Here is a 22,853-nt window from a genome sequence, read left to right as displayed (position 1 = left end):
TTGCTCTCTGCAGCTATCTGTCAGCTAGTTCCAGTGCAGATTATGTTACCCCATCACTCAGGGGTCTTTAATCACCTCTAATAAGTACTTTCCATACCTAATCCATAGTTCTGTCCACATTTCTGTTCTTGAAGTCTTCCCCCTTTACACATGCCATTTAATGGCTTCTGAGCATTCCAGTCTCTCTGCCCTTCACTTACAAGAGTTCCCTCTCCATCTCCTGATTAGGGATGGGTGAACTAGTTTGGAAAAATAAGAAACCACCCCTATCCTCAAGCTTTTGCTAGAACCCAGTTCTAGAAACAAACTCAATCCCTTTTGAAATGTCCACAAGAGTAGTTTATTGCCCATCTCCAAACATCTGCGGCCCAGAACCAGAGGTACCAAACCACCACCAGGAAGGGTGCCAGCTGGGATCAGAAGTTGAAGGACCAGTAAGCCTGATTCCATAAGATTTCCAACCCAATGTTGCTGACTCAGGAAGCTCAAATAAGCATCCAAACTTTGACATTCTTCTATCCAAAACAAACCCAACCCCTGCCCCCTGTGAGGTTCACCCAGCATAATATCTGAAATCACCCACCACTCTGCCCATCCTCACATCACACAGAAGTGTGTAACCTCCTCTTCTCCTCCCAACACACTGTGAATGTTGTTGCTTACATTGTTGATGTGAACACCCTTTTCGGAAAGGCTGATCCGGTACTTCCAGTTCAGTAGCACTTTCTGGACTGACTTGTAAGTGCCATTTCTCCTGCGATAAGGGGTGAGTGGCATGGACAGAATTACGGTCAGATTCTCATTCACCAGCATAAGAGTCAGGATCGGGGGACCCACAATCGCTGTGAAAATAAAAGAGAAAAGGCACAACTGTCAGGCTACTTATTTTCTTAGAACTAATCACCTTCTTTTTTTGTAGATTCCTGTCTTGAGTTTGGTAACTTCATCCTCTCTCATGGTAGGTCTGGCAGTAGTGCTGTCTGGTGGTGACATATGCCACGTCTGGAAGCTACAGAAACTATTGCAAATTTTCAGTTGACTACCACCCATTAAAACAACAAGGAGTCCGGTGGCACCTTAAAGACTAACAGATTTATTTGGGCATAAGCTTTCGTGGGTAAAAAACCTCACTTCTTCCCATTAGCACCTGTTTCCTGCCAAACTGCTCTGTGCTTCTCAGATTACACTCATCTCAGGCCTCATTAAGCCTACTGCTGCCTCTAGGCAGCCTGAAAGTCCAAGGAATTTAAGTGTCCAAGGAATTTTTGAATATTCCACTGGAACTCTGTAGCTCAGTGGTCACCAAGTGGTCCTAGAGGATCTCCCAGTTGATCGCGATCTCCGGCAGTGCAGTGGGGCTGCCACTAAGGCAGACACCCTGCCTATCCCGGCCCTATGCTGCTCCCAGAAGTGGCCGCACCCCAACCCCCAGCCCTGAGCCCCCTCCTGGAGCCAGCATCCCATACTCCCTCCTGCACCTGAATCCCCTCCTACACCCCAAGTCCTACCCTGAGCCCCCTCCCAGAGCTAGCACCCTGTACCCCCTCCTTCACCCCAACACTGGGCCCCAGCCCTGAACCCCCTCCCAGAGCCAGCACCCTGTACCCCCTCCTGCATCCCAACCCCCAGCATCGAGCCCCCTCCTGGAGCCAGCACCCCATACCCCCTCCTGCACCCCAACATTCTGCAACAGCCCGGATCCCCTCCTGCACCCAAACTCCCTCCTAGAGCTTGCACCCCTCACCCCCTCCTGTACCCCAGCCCCCTGCCCCAACTCAGCCCAGAGCCCCCTCCCACACTGCAAACCCCTCGGCCCCTGCCCAGAGCCCACACCCCCTCCCGAACCGCAACCCCTTACCCCAGCCCGGTGAAAGTGAGTGAGGGTGGAGGAGAGCAAGCGACAGAGTGAGGGGGGGATGGAGTGAGCAAGGCGGGGCTTTGGGGAAGGGGAAGGGCCTTGGGAAAGGGGTGGGGTAGATTCTGGGTTGCCCTTAGATTCAAAAAGTGATCTTGGGTGTAAAAAGGTTGGAGACCACTACTGTAGCTCATAGCCTTGTTGGGCGGAAGGATTGAGCGTATTTTATTTCAAGAGCCAGATGGGCTGGCTTTTCCCAGCAGGACTCTACAACTCAGACTTGAAGTTATAGTATAAAATAAATCTTCAAGTAGAGCTAAGGCTCAAGCTCTGGCTGCACATAGAGACCTGAGATGGGACTTGGTCTTCAGGACTGCTCAATCCTGAAGAGACACCCAGCTCCTGGGATGATAGGATTTCAGTAGAGTTGCTTAGGAAATTATTTCCCCCCCCAGTGTATCATTTCAATGAAATTGATCCCCCCCCCCCACTTTCATTGAAATTTTTCTACATTTTTTTCAGGTTTTCGTAAAAAAACGGATAATCCCAAACTAGAAATGTCTGCAAAAAACTGTCAGTTCATCAAAAAGCTATTTTCAATTGGACTAACCCTAACCCTAGCCTTTTGCAATAGAAAATTGTCAATTGTCTCTAGAATTCCATCTTTGTGTTCATTCACTGTGTCAGTCACAAATCCTCAGCTTGGGAGCAAGAGGAGAATTTATTCAGTCACGGTGATTATTCAGTACCTCCATTGCTCCACCAATGAACCCCAGCCTTGTCCTAAGCAAACGCTCCTATGGGGGAAATTCAATCCCTGACTATTCTGTGCTATTCTGTTCCATCCTACCTAGGACTTAATACTGTTATTCCATCCTGGGCTATTCCTCACATCACCTGGAAGGACTGCGTGGCCAGCGGAAGATCCAGTCTCTATGGCTCCCTCACTGCTCTTAGCTTTGGTTTGATCTGGATAGTTCAACCCAGCACCATTGAAAGGGGAGTGAATCTAGCTCTCCATCTCACACTCCCTTGCTTCACTGTCAAAGCTCAGTAGGAGTTTCAGTCAGTAACAGAATCCTTTAACTGGGTTATTTTCAGACAGTGTGTTTCAGTCCATTTATTCCAGCTCTTTTTCCCCATTAAGTCATGAGTTTTACAATGAAACAAGAAGTTCCCAAAGTGACTATGTTTTTGTTTCACTTGAACATCCGAGATAGAGTACAATAGCAGAAAGCTTGGAACAAAGGAAAGAGGCATTAACCCAGTTAATAGTGGCACCAACGACTTTTAATCCCCATCCCCTTTGCCATTCCTTCCCAAACAGTGATGCACCTGTCCTCAGTTAATCAGCCCTATTCAATATGCAGCCTTTACACACACACTACACATACCAACCAACATGCAACAGTGTGAGCATGCTCAGTGCAAATATACTGCAAGAGTGGCAACTGCAGTGCTAACCACTGTGTTTCAGCTTTTGCTAATCACTCCCTACAGTAAAGGAGGAGAAGCCTCGTACCCCTAAGGCTGGGAGGTCTGCTGCCACCACTGCGAATAGGAAACGTAGGGTATTGGTGGTCGGAGATTCTCTGCTGAGGGGGACGGAGGCGCCCATCTGTCCCCCTGACATTTCATCTCAGGAGGTATGCTGCCTGCCGGGAGCCCGTATCCGAGACGTTACGGAGGCATTGTTGAGGATTATCCAGCCCTCTGACTACTACCCCATGCTACTCATCCATGTGGGCACAAATGATACTGCGCGGTGTGACACTGAGCGGATCAAGAGTGACTACAGGGCTCTGGGAGTACGGGTGAAGGAGTTTGGAGCACAGGTGGTATTCTCTTCGATTCTTCCTGTCAAAGGTAGGGGCCCGGGCAGAGACAGATGCATCATGGAGGTGAATGCCTGGCTGCGAAGATGGTGTCGCCAGGAGGGCTTTGGCTTCCTAGACCACAGGATGCTATTCGAGGAAGGACTGCTAGGCAGAGATGGCGTTCACCTTTCGAGGAGAGGAAAGACCCTATTTGGACACAGACTGGCTAACCTAGTGAGGAGGGCTTTAAACTAGGTTCGACGGGGACAGGTGAGCAAAGCCCACAGGTAAGTGGGGAACATGGAGACCGGGGAGATGGGTCGGAAACGAGAGGGAGTGTGGGCTATATTGTCAGAGAGAAAGGAGGGTCAGGACAAAACTGGGAGGAAAGATCAAACCAGTATCTTAGATGCCTATATACAAATGCGAGAAGTATGGGGAATAAGCAGGAAGAACTGGAAGTGCTAATAAATAAATACAACTATGACATTGTTGGCATCACTGAAACTTGGTGGGATAATACACATGATTGGAATGTTGGTGTGGATGGGTACAGCTTGCTCAGGAAGGATAGACAGGGGAAAAAGGGAGGAGGTGTTGCCTTATATATTAAAAATGTACACACTTGGACTGAGGTAGAGATGGACATAGGAGACGGAAGAGTTGAGAGTCTCAGGGTTAGGCTAAAAGGGGTAAAAAACAAGGGAGATGTCATGCTAGGAGTCTACTACAGGCCACCTAACCAGGTGGAAGAGGTGGATGAGGCTTTTTTTAAGCAACTAACAAAATCATCCAAAGCCCAAGATTTGGTGGTGATGGGGGACTTCAACTATCCGGATATATGTTGGGAAAATAACACAGCGGGGCACAGACTATCCAACAAATTCTTGGACTGCATTGGAGACAACTTTTTATTTCAGAAGGTTGAAAAAGCTACTAGGGGGAAAGCTGTTCTAGACTTGATTTTAACAAATAGGGAGGAACTCGTTGAGAATTTGAAAGTAGAAGGCAGCCTGGGTGAAAGTGATCATGAAATCATAGAGTTTGCAATTCTAAGGAAGGGTAGAAGGGAGAACAGCAAAATAGAGACAATGGATTTCAGGAAGGCGGATTTTGGTAAGCTCAGAGAGCTGATAGGTAAGGTCCCAAGGGAATCAAGACTGAGGGGAAAAACAACTGAGGAGAGTTGGCAGTTTTTCAAAGGGACACTATTAAGGGCCCAAAAGCAAGCTATTCCGCTGGTTAGGAAAGATAGAAAATGTGGCAAAAGACCACCTTGGCTTAACCATGAGATCTTGCATGATCTAAAAAATAAAAAGGAGTCATATAAAAAATGGAAACTAGGACAGATTACAAAGGATGAATATAGGCAAACAACACAGGAATGCAGGGGCAAGATTAGAAAGGCAAAGGCACAAAATGAGCTCAAACTAGCTACGGGAATAAAGGGAAACAAGAAGACTTTTTATCAATACATTAGAAGCAAGAGGAAGACCAAAGACAGGGTAGGCCCACTGCTTAGTGAAGAGGGAGAAACAGTAACAGGAAACTTGGAAATGGCAGAGATGCTTAATGACTTCTTTGTTTCGGTCTTCACCGAGAAGTCTGAAGGAATGCCTAACATAATGAATGCTAATGGGAAGGGGGTAGGTTTAGCAGATAAAATAAAAAAAGAACAAGTTAAAAATCACTTAGAAAAGTTAGATGCCTGCAAGTCACCAGGGCCTGATGAAATGCATCCTAGAATACTCAAGGAGCTAATAGAGGAGGTATCTGAGCCTCTAGCTATTATCTTTGGAAAATCATGGGAGACGGGAGAGATTCCAGAAGACTGGAAAAGGGCAAATATAGTGCCCATCTATAAAAAGGGAAATAAAAACAACCCAGGAAACTACAGACCAGTTAGTTTAACTTCTGTGCCAGGGAAGATAATGGAGCAAGTAATTAAGGAAATCATCTGCAAACACTTGGAAGGTGGTAAGGTGATAGGGAACAGCCAGCATGGATTTGTGAAGAACAAATCATGTCAAACCAATCTGATAGCTTTCTTTGATAGGATAACGAGCCTTGTGGATAAGGGTGAAGCTGTGGATATGGTATACCTAGACTTTAGTAAGGCTAGGGTGACCAGATGACAGGAAGAAAATATCGGGACACAAGGGGGGAGGGGAGGGGGGGGGGTCACTGGCGGAGCAAAAAAAACCAAAAAACCGAGTGCTGGTGTAAGGACACAAACAGCTCCCTCTCCCAATTCCCTACTGTGACCCAGTGCTGCTGGCAGTCGGGGGCGGGAGCTGAGAACAGCCCAGGGCTGCGGGCAGTCAAAGGAGATTATGCACCCTTCCTTAGGTATGCATACCTTCAGCCTCTGGTTTTTAGGAGGGGGGGGGGGGGAGAGAAACCAACAGAAAACAGCTGAGTGCTGCCGGCAGTCAGACGAGAAGAAAAAAAAAAAGCCGAGAACAGCTGAGTGCTGCCGGCAGCCCGGCAGAGAAAAAAAAAAAAAAAAAGCGGAGTGCAGCGTCCCGACCGAAGATCAATCGGGACGCGGGACAAATGCCTAAATATCGGGACGGTCCCGATTTTATCGGGACGTCTGGTCACCCTAAGTAAGGCATTTGATACAGTCTCGCATGACATTCTTATCGATAAACTAGGCAAATACAATTTAGATGGGGCAACTATAAGGTGGGTGCATAACTGGCTGGATAACCATACTCAGAGAGTTGTTATTAATGGTTCCCAATCCTGCTGGAAAGGCATAACGAGTGGGGTACCGCAGGGGTCTGTTTTGGGACCGGCGCTGTTCAATATCTTCATCAACGACTTAGATATTGGCATAGAAAGTACGCTTATTAAGTTTGCGGATGATACCAAACTGGGAGGGATTGCAACTGCTTTGGAGGACAGGGTCATAATTCAAAATGATCTGGACAAATTGGAGAAATGGGCTGAGGTAAACAGGATGAAGTTTAACAAAGACAAATGCAAAGTGCTCCACCTAGGAAGGAAAAATCAGTTTCACACATACAGAATGGGAAGAGACTGTCTAGGAAGGAGTACGGCAGAAAGGGATCTAGGGGTTATAGTGGACCACAAGCTAAATATGAGTCAACAGTGTGATGCTGTTGCAAAAAAAGCAAACATGATTCTGGGATGTATTAACAGGTGTGTTGTGAGCAAGACACGAGAAGTCATTCTTCCGCTCTACTCTGCTCTGGTTAGGCCTCAGCTGGAGTATTGTGTCCAGTTCTGGGCACCGCATTTTAAAAAAGATGTGGAGAAATTGGAGCGGGTCCAGAGAAGAGCAACAAGAATGATTAAAGGTCTTGAGAACATGACCTATGATGGAAGGCTGAAAGAATTGGGTTTGTTTAGTTTGGAAAAGAGAAGACTGAGAGGGGACATGATAGCAGTTTTCAGGTATTTAAAAGGGTGTCATAAGGAGGAGGGAGAAAACTTGTTCACCTTAGCCTCTAAGGATAGAACCAGAAGCAATGGGTTTAAACTGCAGCAAGGGAGGTCTAGGTTGGACATTAGGAAAAAGTTCCTAACTGTCAGGGTGGTTAAACACTGGAATAAATTGCCTAGGGAGGTTGTGGAATCTCCATCTCTGGAGATATTTAAGAGTAGGTTAGATAAATGTCTATCAGGGATGGTCTAGACAGTATTTGGTCCTGCCATGCGGGCAGGGGACTGGACTCGATGACCTCTCGAGGTCCCTTCCAGTCCTAGAATCTATGAATCTATGAATAATGTCTTAACCAAAACCAACCGATGGGCACATAATGTGGGACATGGAAACTGCACACTCAAAAGCCATTGGAGAGATTAAAAACGCAGGAATTTTTTTTAAATGCTAAGAAATGTCTCTAGTCCAGAGATGTCCCTAATTCTGCTTGGCAGTGTTCTCTGGAATATTTTCTGCTAAGTATCATAACACTTCCCTTTCACTGAGATTCACAAGTTCACAATTTTTATAGGGATTTGCGCCCAGGATTTATTAATTACTATTGGTATTACTATAGTGCTCAGATGCTCTATTCTAGGACTGGGGCCTCATTGTGCTAGGCGCTGTTGTAACATCGCCAGACCCCAGTGGGTGGGATCAAACCTGGGACCTCTAGAGCTTAGTGCATGAGCTTCTACCGCATGAACTAAAAGCCAACTGGCTCTTAGCTAAGGCTGTAGAGCAGACTTTATATATCTCTATCTCTCTCAGTGGTCTTGGTGCCATTAGAGGGGACAGAACACCACACCCTGGAGGTGTCTCGGTTACACTGCACATAATGGAAAGTTGGTCTGGGCCCCAAAGAGGTTACAATCTAAGTCAGTCAAGGATTTTCAGGAAGACTGGCCATATCTAATTCTGTCTAGACTGGACACAGAAAAGACGTTGCCCAATCTTCTTCTCCAGCTAGACTCCAAGGGTATCATCCTCTATTGCTGGGATTCCTACGCCCTTTCTTTTAAAGATAGTTGAAGCCAGAAATTCCAACCTTATGCTCTTCAAGAGCTCCTTTTACCTCCCCAGATAGTTTCTTTTTCCAACTCTGTCTAGAAAATAGAGGCACTTCTCCACACAAACATGGCACCTGGCACCAAAGGGTGACACCCACTTCTGCACTTCTGGATGACCTGCCAGCATTCACAAATCCTGAAGTCATTTTTGAGGCCCTCGAAAGGCTGGATGACATTCTCCCTGCATCCAGCCATGACAATGTCAACATGACGATACAACAAACCATCATATTTCACTGCAATGTGCCTCACTACGTCATGACAGCAGCTGAGCTTTTCTACTGTCAGACAAAATCCCTCAAGTGGCAACTGTAGACTCTTACTCCCATGTTAAATTTACTCAGATCAAAAGGTAAAAATTAGAGTATTACATCTACATCTTCACCTAGTATCTGAAAACCAAGATGTCTCCATCTATTTGATATACTATCACCTACAAAGCTTCTGGAATCAGAATTTACCTGTCCAGGATTACAGGCTTGGCAATTTGTTTGTTGTTGTAGCTGTACTGATCCCAGGATATTAGAGAGACAAAGTGGGTGAGGTAATATCTCTTATTGGACCAATTTCTGTTGGCAAAAGAGACAAGCTTTCAAGCTACACAGAGCTCATCTTCTTCAGGACCTGAACACAAGCTCGACAGAGCTCAAAAAGCTTGTCTCTCACCAACAGAAGTTGGTCCAATAAAAGATGTCACCTATCCCACCTTGTCTCTCTAGGATTGGAAATGGCTTGCGTCCTGTCTCATCCAGGTTGCTGTTTTCAAATCAGGATCAGGTTGACAGTGAGTGACAGGGGTTATCATTTGACACTTGATGAACAGCCCATGTGATATGAGGAGGTGGTCTCAGTCTAGTTCCTAGTGGTGGGACATACGTCAACCATGTAAATCCATCATTACAAACAGCAATATCAGCAAATGACCAAGGAACTGAACTAACCTTTCACCCTTCAATGGGGTCCCTACAAGTTACAGTGAAGGCATATTGGCTGGGCAGTTCTCTACCTCTAATTTACTTCTCTGCAGTCAGAGAATGAAGCCATGCCACCTGAATCCATGTTCAAAAATACCCCGATTCACCTCTGGCTGGCCCTAAAACGCACCTAAAGGAACACTTGAGATACGTTGCCTTCCCTGAGAGAGCAGGCACAGCAGAATGGCTACAAACAGGAAAGTGCCTGGGGAGACTGGCCGGAGTAACCAGCTCTCCTAGATCTGACAATGAGATATGAGCAGGTTGTGACCTCAGAAAAGATTACAAACAACACAAGGCAGTTACAAGGAAGAATGAGAAAAAAACCTCCTCCCCCAGCCTCCCTTGCTGTGACTCAGGCAACCTGCTATGCACAAACCCTCCTCATTCACTTCTCCACAGGGACATCCTTGTGGGGTTGGGGGAAGGTTCTGGGACACATAAGTATGGCTTGGAAGACACTTGGTCCTTCTCTCTGTCTGGGACTCTGCGTGACTCTGCTAGCAGCTGGCTCCTTTCTGGCAGGATGACTCTGCACGGACTCCTAGGTCTACCCCTGCCCAGCAGCTGTTCTTTGTGTCCCTGTCTGTCTAGCTGTCTGCTGTGGTCACCACTGGGGCATCTCAGCACCTTCAGTCACATTCAAAATGTGAATCTGCATTAGCTCAGAGAGAGGCACGCCCATCTTTCCAGAGAAAATCTTTCCTGCCTTGGACTCTCACCCCTCCCCTCACCAGGATCTCATGGGATTCATCAAGGACAGGACACCCATCCAGCAAGAACCTTCTCCCAGCCAGCCTCCTCCTCCACCCCATCTCTGACTCAGAGGGGTATTTTTCACTATCCACCTTTAATCTGTAAACCTGCCCCCTTGATGCCAACTCCTCCTCACTTCTCAAGCTTCCGCTCTCAACCCTTCTCTCTCCCTCTATTTTCAATCTCTCACTCCCAGGGCCTGAACATGTCCTCATTTCACCTGCCCTCCTCTGACCACTCTATCCACTCTCACTACTGCCTCATGATCCCCTTGCATGACTTCATACAGTGTAAGGCCATCTGGGACCATTACACCATCCAATCTGATCTCCTGAATAGCACAGGCCATTAAATTCCACCCAAACACACTGTGTTGAGTCCAACAACTTCAGTCAAACCCAAGCATTTCAATCCTCAGGAGACTAAACTGTTGTGAGGCCAGGCACCAGGAGAGACCGAGATGTCACCAGTGCCTGAGGCCCTTCCATAGCAGGGAGTTGATCAGGTGAGACATGGCCCCATGCTGCAGAGGAAGACAAAAAGCTCCAAGGTCCTTGCCAGTATGACCAGGGGCAAAATTCTTTCCTGACCCCCTAGTCTGATAATAAGTTAGATCTTGAGTATGTGAGCAAGACACACCAGCCAGGCGTCTAAGACAGAGGATTCTCTGTATAAGCTCGGAGAACTGGTCCACCCCAACCAGTATCCTGTCTCTAGCCATGGCTGATCTCTGATGCTTCAGAGGAAGGTGGAAAAAAACCAACAACCAGAATACAATTGTGCATCAAGGAAAAAAATTCCTTCCCAACCCCATATCCTGTCCTCTGCATGGCCCATGAAAGAACGGGATGAACAGGGAGACTCAACAGATTCCAAGGCCTGGTGTGATTGTGACCACCAACCCAAAACTTCCCACCCCCGACACACACACAGAATTTCTCCCAGAAGTTGGATTTCATCTTTCCTGTACTTCCCAGGCCTATTCAAAACACTGCGACCTAAATCACTATCCTCTTCCACCCTGGTAGATCATTCCTACCTTCTTGGAACTCCGTTGCTTTCCCCATCAGTGTCAACCATCCCATAAACCCCTCCCATCTTGCTCCCCCAGCAAGCACAGGACACCACCTCCAGGAACTCAAACCCCTGGGGAATCTCCCTGCACACACTCACTGCTATGCCCCTCCTCCTGCCCTTTGGCTCCCAAAGGTCCTTACTGTCTCTGTACGGTTGTAGTTCATTGGAAATGGCCCATTCGGACATCTGGGCTCCATCCATGGCTCTCACCCTGGCCCAGTACATTTTGTGTATGTCTTCGAAGTGCAGTTTGCATGTGTGCGATGATCTGGTGCTGTTCCTCCAACAGGTGTCCACTTTGGTCCAGTTAGAAGAGCTGCATGTGGAAGCAGCCACAGTAACGCAACAAGAAGGAGCCATCAGCAACCCTAACCCACCACCTCCTCCCAGCTCCACTTAATCCCCCCTCAGACAGGGAGACTCCAGAAGGAAAGACCTTGCTCAAGTGAGTCAGATGGGAATCTTGTGGACTGAAGAGGGAATAGCCAAGACTGATCCTCTGCTCCACCTCAACCCCATCCACTACAATCTTGGCCAGTGGAAAGGGTCAGAAAATATGCATATATTTTTACTTAATTAAAAAACAACCCTCTGGCTGCCATAGTGGCCTCACTTCCTCCTCAGTTCCTCCCTTTCTGGTGGGAGGTTCACATGTCTGCTGTTGGCTGGGCTGATTGGGCCAGATTAGACTTGACCAAAATGTTTCAAATAGTTCATTCTCTGAAAAATGCAGTTTCAGTCAACCTGAAATTATTCACAAATTGGACACAAACTGTCTGAATGGTTTTTGCCCAAAGTTTATTATTCAGGACTCAGACACCATTCATAAAATGGCTGCCGGTGGTGCCCTCCTTATAACCTTCAGCCCTGTGGTTAGGCCACTCACCTAACCTGGGAGACCCAGGTTTAATTCCTCCTACTCTGCCTCAGGCAGTGCTCTAATGACTGGGCTTTGGGATAATCTGGAGCAAGTCTCTCCTGTTGAAACTGTTCCACTTTGTATAAATAATTAGCCATTGGAGGATGGACTTGAACCTGGGGACATCTCAGGTGCATACCCTACACATTATAAGAAGGGCACCACCACCACCATCTCCTGCTCTATCCTCCAGGTTGTGAATCTAGCCCTTTAAAAATGTTTGACCTAAAATGGATTTTTTTCGATTTGTAGAAAATGATCGCAATCCTGGATTTGGCTTGGATTGAACTGAATTTTTGTTTGATTTTTCAAAACTGTCGTGGAACCTAACAATCAATTATTCGCCCAGCTCTAGGTAGAAGAGGGAAGCCAGGCAAGGGTCCAGAAGGGTGGATAACCTGACCGTTAAGAAACTAGGACCCTAGAATGCAGAGAGGTTAAAGATGGGCCTAGGAATATACAAAACTTGCTGAAGAAGAGTCAGTCTGCTCACGGCTGTAACATACCGCTGGCAACTTTGAACCTCGTATTGGGTGCCATTGCCTGAGCCGGAACCGGGCTCCCACACCAAGAGAATATGGAAATTTTCAGATGTTAGCGTCACATTCTGTGGAGGAGACAGCATCCCTTGAAATGAAAACAAAGGAAAGCAGATCAATAGCATTATAAACCTAAGGGAAGAGAGTGCTGCTTTCCTATTGGTCAGCTGTCAGGCAGAGACCTGCAGCATATTAAGGATACCCAAAGTATAACATTTCAGTATCTAAGGAGATCACTGCAGCATGTGGATTTATCCTGCACAATTGTTTTATTTCCTCAGCAACAACAGTACTTAGCATTAGTTCTGCTCTTGGTTACACCCATGGAATCTGAGGTTCAAGCAACCTGATATTCCATTATGCCCAAGCGCACACAGAGTGATTATACAAACCTGCAGAGTGCAGATCAGTCTTAGGCTATGGCTACACTACGCAACTTTTAGCGACATGGCTGTGCTGCTACAGCCGTGCCGCTAAAAGGTGTGTCGTGTAGCTGCTGTTTGTCGGTAGGAGAGGGGTCTCCCGCCGACAAAAAACTTCCACCCACCACGAGCGGCAGCAGTTTTGTTAGCAGGAGAGTGCTCCTGCTGACAAAGTGCTGTTCACAGTGGCACTTTTCGTCAGTAAAACTTTTGTCATTCGGCGGGGTGTTTTTTTAACACCCCTGAACAAAAAAGTTTTGCCAACGAAGTGCCAGTGTAAACAAAGCCTCAGTCTAGTGCAGTGTCCCTGCTTCCTGGCCTTGCTTTGCTGGCCTGCACAGATGAACTAGAAGTGCGTGGGTGGGGGAAGCTAGTGCACAGTCTGCCTAGAATTAGAGCTGTTTGAAAAATGCTATATGTTTTGTGTTAAAAAAAATAGATCAAAGTATAAAACATCCATTTCATCTGATTTTTTTTTGCTGAATTTTTAATTTTTCCCAACAAAATTAAAACCTGAACACCAAAGAAAGTTGTAGGTTTTCTTTTTCTTCTCTTTTTAAAAAAAACCTCCTTTATCTTTCTCTTTTTCTATCACTGGAAAAAAGTGGAAAAATAGGAGACAAAGGAAAGTAAAACCCTCCCCAAAATGAAAAAATGATTTTTTTATTTGGTTTTGGTTTTGTGGCCAAAATTTCAATTCAAAGGAAAACATGTGTTGGTCAAAAAGTTATTTTGCATAAGAAAAAACCCAATGTGATAAAAAAAAATTCTGTCATCTCTTTATGGAGGTGGGGAAAGATTTCACTGCGTACACATCATGCATGTATGCACACCCTATAACATATATAATCCATATGTACACAGATGACTCTATTGTTATTCAGTTTCTCCTTTCTGCGTTCCACACAGATGCTCAATTATAGTTTCAAACTGCCCAGGGATCTTGCTGTTTGGGTTCTTTATCCCATCAGCCACACACTTTCACTAAAGTATTTTTTTCCTAATAAACTGTCAATAGCTTATCAGTAACAAGGCTCTAAGCTATGCAGAGTTTTGAACGACTTGTCCTGTTAGGATATTAACAAGGCGGGCTGTCAGAAATCTTTTCTTTTGATTATAGCAAAGGTCAGCCTTTACTTGGACTCTTCAGTAGCAAAGCCACTGCGCCGTTCACTGAGCTTGTACCTTTAGGTTTTCCAGGTATTTGACAGAGAGAGATCCTATGGGGCCAACACTGCACAGCTGTCCTGAGGCTGCATAACCATTTTTGCCTAGGATTGTGAATCCCTTAGTACCCCATAGCCACCCTCTCCTTGCCAGGTCACAGTGTCACAAGGGAGCTTACCCAGTAGGAGGGTCTGATGAAAGAGGAGGAGAAGCACACTCAATACAACAGGCATGGTCCTGCACTGCTACCGGCACAGCCACTTCCATCTGTCCCTGTGTCCTACATGTGCGTCTTGGAGCCAGTCACCTGCAGGGAGGAATGGAGAGAGAAGGGCACAACCCTCACTGGGTTACTCATGCCAAATGCAAATATCTGAGAGGACTGGAAACCGGGACTAGTGAAACATAGCCAGAAAAGAGCGAGACGGCTGGGGAAGGCATGCCCATGTCACGTGAATCTGTATCTTGTGGTTGCCACCTACCCCCTGCAGGCACAGGGCTCACAAACCAGCACACCACTGTCTCCATGGCAACCACTGGTGTGAGTGACTCACCGACTGGCTTGTCTTTGGCCATGAGTCACACACACAGATCTGCAGGGAGCACCCGTGCTGCTGTGTGTCACCCCGGGCAGGCTAGTCTTCACGCCATGCCACACCATGGCCTTGATGTGAGGCCAGACACATTCCAGCCCTCACTGTTGTGATTTGCTACACAGAGCCTGCTCCTGTCTGCCTAGAGCTGCCCATAGGACAGAAAGTGCATCCTAGGGAAGGGACGGGCAGTGTTGAGTCTGGGCTGCTGCTGAGTCAGGTGTGAGATAGCGTGACTACCCTGGACAAACTTCTCCAGGTGGCCTGCAAATGGTTACAGCAGATGGGGAAATCCCAAACAGCTCAGGATTGGGCAGAGCTAAGGGAATCCCTCATGATTAGGGCCCTACCAAATTCACGGCCACGAAAAACATGTCACAAACCGTGAAATCTGGTCTCCCCGCTGTGAAATCTGGTCTTTTGTGTGCTTTTACCCTATACTATACAGATTTCATGGGGGAGACCAGCGTTTCTCAAATTGGGAGTCCTGACCCAAAAGGGAGTTGCGGGGGGGGTAGGGGGGTGGGTGTTTGCAAGATTATTTTTAGGAACATTGCAGTATTGCCACCCTCAAAGGCAGTGAGTTATATGGGCCTGTGGTGCCCGTGCTCCACCAATATTCAAGAAGTTGGGCCCGGCTCCACCAATGTTTGGGCTTATATTTTCAGAACCATTCCATCCATAGGAAGGATCAGGGCAACCACCCCGGGCCCCATGCTTTGGGGGGCCCCACACTTTGGGGAGACGTGGAGTCCAGGGTGGCCTTGGGGATTAGCAGGGGGCCTGGTCCTGACAGCAGCGAGTGACCTGGCCCCAGCCCGCCCCATTCTGCTCCGCTCTGCCCCGCCCCGCATCTTCCCACCCCTGCTCCGCCCATGCCCCGCCCCACTCCCCCCCTCCCCCCCCAAGTCTCTGCCCCGCATCTTTCCGGCTTTCACTCCCTCCCCTGAGCGACGCTGGGAGATGGCGGGGTGGAGCAGGGTGGGCTGGGACCCATTCTGGGCACCACCAAAAATTATACAAACCTGGCGCCCATGACCACCCTTACTTATGCGCTGCCTTCAGAGCTGGGTGGCTAGAGAGCAGCAGCTGATGGCTGGGCACCCAGCTCTGAAGGCAGCAGCAGTGCAGCTGTAAGGTGGCAATACCATACCATACCATACCATACTATGCCACCTTTCTGTGCTGGCTGCCTTCAGAGCTGGGTAGCGGGAGAGTGGCAGCTGTTGACTGAGGGCCCAGCTCTGCAGGCAGCAGCGCTAAAGTAAAGATGGCAATACCATACTAAGCCATCCTTACTTCTGCGCTGCTGCTGGTGGCCTTTAGAGCTGGGATCCTGGCCAGCAGCTGGCGCTCTGAAGGCAGTGCCACTGCCAGCAGCAGTGCAGAAGTAAGGGTACCAGTACCGCAAACACCCTCTACAATAACCGTGCAAACCCTCTCCCCCCACGCCACTGCTCCTTTTTGGGTCAGGACCCCTACAATTACAACACTTTGAAATTTCAGATTTAAATAGTTGAAATCATGAAATTTATGATTTTTAAAATCCTATGACTGTGAAATTGACCAGAATGGACTGTGAATTTGGTAGGGCCCTACTCGTAATGTGTATGTCTGGGGGGAAAAGTGGGAGGGATGAACAAGGGTCTATATTCCTCACCACATCAGGTCTGGTGCAAGGAGCACAGCTACATGTAGTATTTCTGAGTGAACACGGAGCCTGCTTGATAGCTTTGGAGCCTGAACCTCCATTTATCTACAGAACGGGGGCATGGCAAGCTTTCACACTGCTCTCTTATCATAGAATCATAGAATAGAATCATAGAATATCAGGGTTGGGAGGGACCTCAGGAGGTCATCTAGTCCAACCCCCCGCTCAACCTCACCCCTTTCCTGAAGGTGAACCAGATGTCATGGCCCTTTCCACCCTTTCTTCAAAAGTTACCCTGCTGGAGTCAGTGGGAGTTTTGCCATTGACTTCAGTGGGGCCAAGATTTTACCCCAAAACACTGTCCTAGCAAGCACTGTCCTCTGCAGAAAGACCAGGGCTGGGTGCTTGAGCTGTGGGGGGAGGGACAGGGAGCTAGTCATTGCTTTGATTATTCCAAAGTGGAATCCAGAAGGGGATCTCCTCAGGGCATTACAGTGCAGTGTGGTACGAAGTTGTTATCAGCATCTTACCCCTGAGCAGTGATTAACAAGTGAGTTGTGCAGGCCAGCCAAAGCACTGCCAATACCTCTGTAGCACACACATTTCTCCTTTGGTCCTTAAACTTTTTTAGAAATACTATAGATAGTTTTAAGATTGTGCTGGGGAAATTGCTTCCTCCTTGCCGAAGTGATGGTTCAAAGGCAGAGCAGAACTTTGTTCTGAGAGACGTGTGCGCTAAGTGTGGGCAGGCAGGAACTCCCCCTTCCCTTTGCAGCATGGGAAGAATTGGGATTTTGGGGAGGTGAATCTGCCTGCAGGGGAGAAGGAGCATTTGAACACCCAGTCTCAAAGCGACAGCACTGGGGAGGGCAAGCCCAATCTGGATGGAAGGCTTAGGGTGACCAGACAGCAAGTGTGAAAAATCGGGACAGGTGGTGTGTGTGTGGGGGGGGGTAATAGAAACCTATATAAGAAAAAGACCCAAAAATCGGGACTGTCCCTATAAAATCGGGACATCTGGTCACCCTAGGAAGGCTACTAGATGAGGGAGTCCACTGGCATCAGCTCAGCCGGTGCAGCAGATACTCTCAAGAATGCCATGGTGTGTTAGTGAAACACACACGGCCCTGACTGGGCTATTAGAATCATGGTTTCTTTGCTTTGTCAATCAGTGGCCATTTCTGCAGCATCCCAGACTTTGAGTTTATTTAACCACAAGGAAGACAAATTGTCCCTCAGCTCAAACCAGCATCCTGTCTCCAACAGGGGACAATACTAGTTGCTTCAGCATGTAGTTATGAAGTATCCCACCTCTAGGGAAAGTTTCTGCCTAAACATGGCAATTAATAGTTACCTGATGCCCTGGAGCTTGAGCGTTTCTATCCCTTTTGAGTTTTTATCCTAGCTAGAGTAAAAAACGGTTACTCACTTTCTCGGAACTCTTGTTCTTCGAGATGTGTTGTTCATGTCCATTCCAAGCAGGAGTATGCGTGCCGTGTGCACGCCAGCCAGAAGATTTTCCCCTAGCAGCGTCCGTAGGGTCGGCCTGGGCGCCCCCTGGAGTGGTGCCTTCATGGCGCCCAATATAGGGCCCTGCCAACCCTCCACCCCCCCAGTTTCTTCTTGCCGGCTATTCCAACAGAGGGGCAGGAGGGCAGGTAATGGAATGGACATGAACAACACATCTAGAAGAACAACAGTTACGAGAAAATGAGTAACAATTTTTTCTTCTTTGAGTGATTGTTCATGTCCATTCCAAGCAGGTGACTCACAAGCCAAAGCTCAGGAGGTGGGGTCGGAGTCATGCACAGATTGGAGCACGGCCCGTCTCTGGCCTGTTGTCGTAAATGTATGTATCGAGGACAACGTAGCTGCCCTGCAAATTTCCTGAGTGGGGACTTGCGCCAGGAACTGCCAAGGAGGCCTGTGCCCTGGTGGAATGGGCAGTAATCGGCGAGGCGGACACCTTCGCCAGGCCATCACACTCCCGAATGCAGGATGTGATCCACAACGAGATACATTGAGAAGACACCGGGAGATCTTTCATTCTTTCCGCCACGGCCACAAAAAGTTGATTTACAGTGTTATAGTTCATATGGATGTAAGCAGAGTCAGGATGAGCTCTACCCTGACATCTGGTGGTGAATTATGGCGAGTGTGGAAAAGAACTCCAGGGGCTGATCTTGTTTGCATAGGCACACCCACTCGCCTGGCATGAAACAACAGCAACTGAAAGTGGTTACTTTGGCTGGTGTGGGATCCCCCGTTTCTCTGTTATTGGGGCAGGAAGAATAAAGTTTTGTTACCCTGATTCTGTGAATCAAGGCCAGTGGAACTGTTGTATGACAGAAGGACTCACCATTACATAAGTAGCACTTGCTTGACAAGGGGCATGGGTTACAAGACCTAGTGAATGGAGAGAGGATGGGGACAGGTATTTGTACCTGATGGTATGGCCCCCTTTGAGGGTCTGAAACACCAATTTTGCCCCCCCTCCTCTTCTTCTTCTTTTTCCTCCTCCTCTCTCCCCCCCCCCCCCCTTGTTGAATGTCAGAGCTAACTTTGATTCTATTAGGAGTCTAGTTACAGGCTACTGAGCTGAATTCACCTTGGGCCAATGGTGTACCAGCACTAGGGCTTCCCTATTATGAGCTGAACTCACTAAGAGCTGAACTCACAAGAGAGCTAAAGTTACTAAGAGCTGAGATCACTAAGTGCTGTGTTAACTAGTGGGGGAGCCTGAAGCTATATTGCTAAGTGGCTGGAGGAGCGGTGCGGAGCCTTGCGGGGATGGTTGGAGCGGCCCAAGGAACAGTGAGCAGAGCCGTTTGCTGGGACGGCTGGAGCAGCTCACAGGTCAGTGAGCGGAGCCATTTGTGAGGATGGCTGGAGCGGCTCACAGGTCGGTGAGTGGAGCACAGCAGCTCGTAGAGCAGAGCAGTTTGTGGGACTGCAGGAGTGGACTGGCTCGTGGTGAAGGCTGTGGCGGAACCCCATGGAGAAATGGCCGGTCGGCCTCGGATCACGTAAGGTGCCCCTTAACACCCTGCGTGCCCCCCTTTTACTCTGGGGCTGCACTGACCAGGGACAGAGACTTTGGGGGTTGTTGGACTTTTTGGGACTTTGGGTGGTTTCTGGACCCAAGAGACTTTGGGGGTGTTGGACTTTGAGGACTCTGAGTGATTTTTGGGTTGCTGGATTCAAGAACCAAAGGGAGAGGACACGGCCCAATTTGCTGGGGTGGGTCTTTTGCTCATGGTTTGTGTTATGAATCCTGTTTGTGGTGTTTTTTTTCCAATTTAATGCTGATGTCGTTTACCTCATGTTATTAAACATTTTCTGCTACACTCAGACTCTGTGCTTGTGAGAGGGGAAGTATTGCCTCTTAGAGGTGCCCAGGGGGTGGTATGTAATTGTCCCAGATCACTGGGTGGGGGCTCGAGGCGGTTTTGCATTGCGTTATTGAAACGGAACCCCTAGATACAGAACCCGACCCTTGTTGCTGCCAACTTAGATGGGCAGGAGGATTACGTGTATGTAATATTACATTAAAATTTTCCACAAGAAGTGTTACTAGTGGGCCACAGGGCCTATTGCAGCTGCAGAGATGGGCCTCATGGAAAAAAAATTGTTTCACACATGCAGCTGTGACATAGGGGTACTGGAACAATATTTATAGTCAGGGTGCTGAGAGCCCTTGAACCAAAGTGTAAACCTTGCATATAATGGAAACTACTTCAAGCCAGGGGGTGTGGCAGCACCTATGTTCCTAGTTCCAGCACCTATGCCCCTGCCGTATGCGCTACACACATTTCCCCAGGTCTTTGGAGAACAAAAACAGCTCTGTCAAAGCAGGACCTGGGTTACTGGAAGAACAGTCCTTTACATCTGACTCCCTCCCTCCCCTCACATACCTGAGGACAGATCCTTCTCTGTCTCATCTGTCTCTCTTCCAAGAGAGCAGTCCCCGCAGCTGGGCTCTGAGAGGCTTTGGGCGACAACTTACCAACAACTGCACTCTGAATGACTTCTGTGGTTCATGTCCTTTTCCTGGTTTCGTCTCCTTTTCTTCCTTCCTTGTTGATGGTTTCATGCATGGCTCAGGTGGACAGTGCGCTAATTCTATCCGCACCATTGCCTCCCTCTCCTGAGCCAGCAATGCCCTCAGCAAGTGGTGAAACAATACAGCCTAGCCTAACATTCTTTGTTGTATTTGTCAAATCCAATGGTGGCTGCCAGTTTCACTTGCTAATCTGACACACCTCTGAATAGCATTGTAAGGTCAAAGCAAATATTTATGACACATGCAGAAGCCTACAGCACAGCAAATCCTCAGTTTATTAACTCTTTAATACTGCCTATCACTCGAGCATGCTTGAATGTGTCCAAGCAGGCATTCATTTGGAAATGCATCTTCATTCTAAGGGTCCAACAACATTTTTTTTTATTTTATTAAATTTGAGTGTTTGACAAGATAGAGAGTTTTTAGTTGGACCAGTGAACGGTTTGCAATGCCTTGCTCATGTTTCCTGGCCAAAACCATTCTAAGTGCTGTCCAACATTTTTTAGCCTTAAAGTTTTCTGTATAGTGTTGCTGCCCTGTTCCACCCCAGAGATGGCTGTGTCACGGACTCACAGGTCATGCCCACTCTTGACCCCGTACAGTCCCTGGGGGGAACCCCATTCAGTGTGACAGCCCCTCTCGGGGGTCCACTCTCTCTTGGGGGTTAAGCCCCTCCACCTCTTGGAACCACACCTCTCTGAGCCTTAGCACACCTCTCTCTCGCCATGGGCCCCCTCAGGGAGTCCACTTGCTCTGGAGCCCCGGGACCTCCACTCCCAGAGGGAATAATGCAACCCAGTTCTCTATAACAGAGTGACTCTCAACCAACTTAAAACAGGAGGGTTTATTAAGCATCTGAACATAGCATAGGAAACTCCCAGGGCCCTCAGGCCTAGCCTCCCTCAGCACAGTACAGCTGAGTCTCCCCTGCATCCAGGTAGGCTCTGCCTGCTCTCTGTCTCCAGTCCCAAGACCCTGCACTTTCCAGATGGGCATCCTATATCAGGGGCCCCAACAGCTCCTCCCCTGTCCTTTGTCTTCCGTCGTCCCAGGTAAACAGGTCCCAGCTATCCCTCTGTGAGGCTGAGCCATGCTGTGGAGGGGAGGAGGTGGTCTAACAGCCCAGTGGAGGTGGTCAGCAGGCATTATAGCTTAGCAAGGCATAACACTGTCTGATCACTGAGGGCAGTGTGCTGGGACGTGCCTATTGCTACACTTGACCAACAGGCCTGGCCAGCACTATCCATGGAGAAAGGATCCTATCTGCACCCATATCCCACCCAGGCATGGACCCTCCACTCCCTCCCCCCTTTAGACAGAACCAAAGGTCTGAGAAAGCTTCCTACACCCTCCCCACTATAGGACACCTCTAAAGGTGGGACATCATTTGGCCAACTGCCTCTGAATTTCAGAGGACTCCTTCAGTAAGAGACCCCATTATTAGCACAATGATACCCACTCATCTCTGCTCTTATTCAAAGAGTTCAAAGAGCTTCCCAGAGTAGTATTAATGGTACCCGATTTATTGGCATCGTTACAGGACCATAAATCATAGCTTGATTACTGTACCCTGAGGACAAGCAGCCTCCTCAGTTTGTATCCAAAAACCTTGCCTGTTTCACACATGAGAATTTGCACCAATGCTTTGGGATCCTTTTGTATATTCCTGATTTTCAAAGCAATAAACATGATTTTTTTTTAAATGGAGTTACTATAGCCTTGAAAACTTGTCATGAAAACTTATGAGCCCAAACAGTTAACATGATTGCTTGTATGGGGGAAAAAAACCTGTTTCACTGGCCCTGGAGTAGAATTTTGCAGAGGTATCACAATATCTGTTTTGTCTAGGGGTTTTCCTTTGAGGTCATTAAACAATGGCATTATTTTTCTACAATAGGTTGAACAAGCAGAACCCAGGACGTTTCTATTGTGAGACTCTGTGCCCCAAAGCAATACCCTGGCACCCCCATATTCACCACTGTCATGTAATTAGAATATGTGTTGTACAAAGTATGCCTTGTGGGGTATAATCCTAAAAGTCTTGAACTGCTAAACATTAGTATCTCATTGGCTTGTATGTGTTACCATTGTATGTGAAGTTATGAAGTTCTGCTATGTGTGTGTGACGGGTTCGGTCACAGAGATCCCCTTGGGACTGTCACTTGATGTGCTGAAATTACTTCTGAGCCCGTTTTCTATGCCAATTTGGGACTCCAGGACCCTGCCTTGTTGAGCCAGACGTGCTACTCCACTGCAACACAGACCTAGGGTCTGGTCCACACCCCCAAAGCTGCAGCCTTTAACCAAAAACAGCTCATCAGGTTATCTCTCCAGCATCCAAACACCCAATTCCCAATGGGATCCAAATTCCAAATAAATCCATTTTACTCTGTATAAAGCTTATACAGGGTAAACTCATAAGTTGTCCGCCCTCTAGAACACTGATAGAGAAAGATGCACAGCTATTTGCGCCCCCAGATGTTAATCACTTACTCTGGG

General features: G+C 47.8%; 1 protein-coding gene across 1 annotated transcript in view; it reads right to left on the bottom strand.

Annotated features, from left to right (window-relative positions):
* LOC101945205 (interleukin-20 receptor subunit alpha-like) overlaps positions 1–20,894 on the bottom strand; it is a 31,811-nt gene extending 10,917 nt beyond the window's left edge. The window contains exons 1-5 of the mRNA XM_065556293.1: positions 20,298–20,894; positions 14,226–14,354; positions 12,426–12,546; positions 11,141–11,316; positions 664–842 (exon numbers count right to left, since the gene is read on the bottom strand). Coding sequence (XP_065412365.1) covers positions 664–842; positions 11,141–11,316; positions 12,426–12,546; positions 14,226–14,280 — 531 coding nt within the window. The 5' untranslated portion in view covers positions 14,281–14,354; positions 20,298–20,894. The remainder of the gene's footprint in view (positions 1–663; positions 843–11,140; positions 11,317–12,425; positions 12,547–14,225; positions 14,355–20,297) is intronic.
* Between the last annotated feature and the right edge of the window lie 1,959 nt (positions 20,895–22,853).

The sequence above is a fragment of the Chrysemys picta genome, chromosome 9 (assembly GCF_011386835.1).
Source record: "Chrysemys picta bellii isolate R12L10 chromosome 9, ASM1138683v2, whole genome shotgun sequence".
In the NCBI taxonomy this organism is placed as follows: Eukaryota; Metazoa; Chordata; order Testudines; family Emydidae; genus Chrysemys; species Chrysemys picta.
The sequence above is the reverse complement of the archived record's forward strand: the minus strand, read 5'-3'. Positions and strand labels throughout refer to the sequence as shown.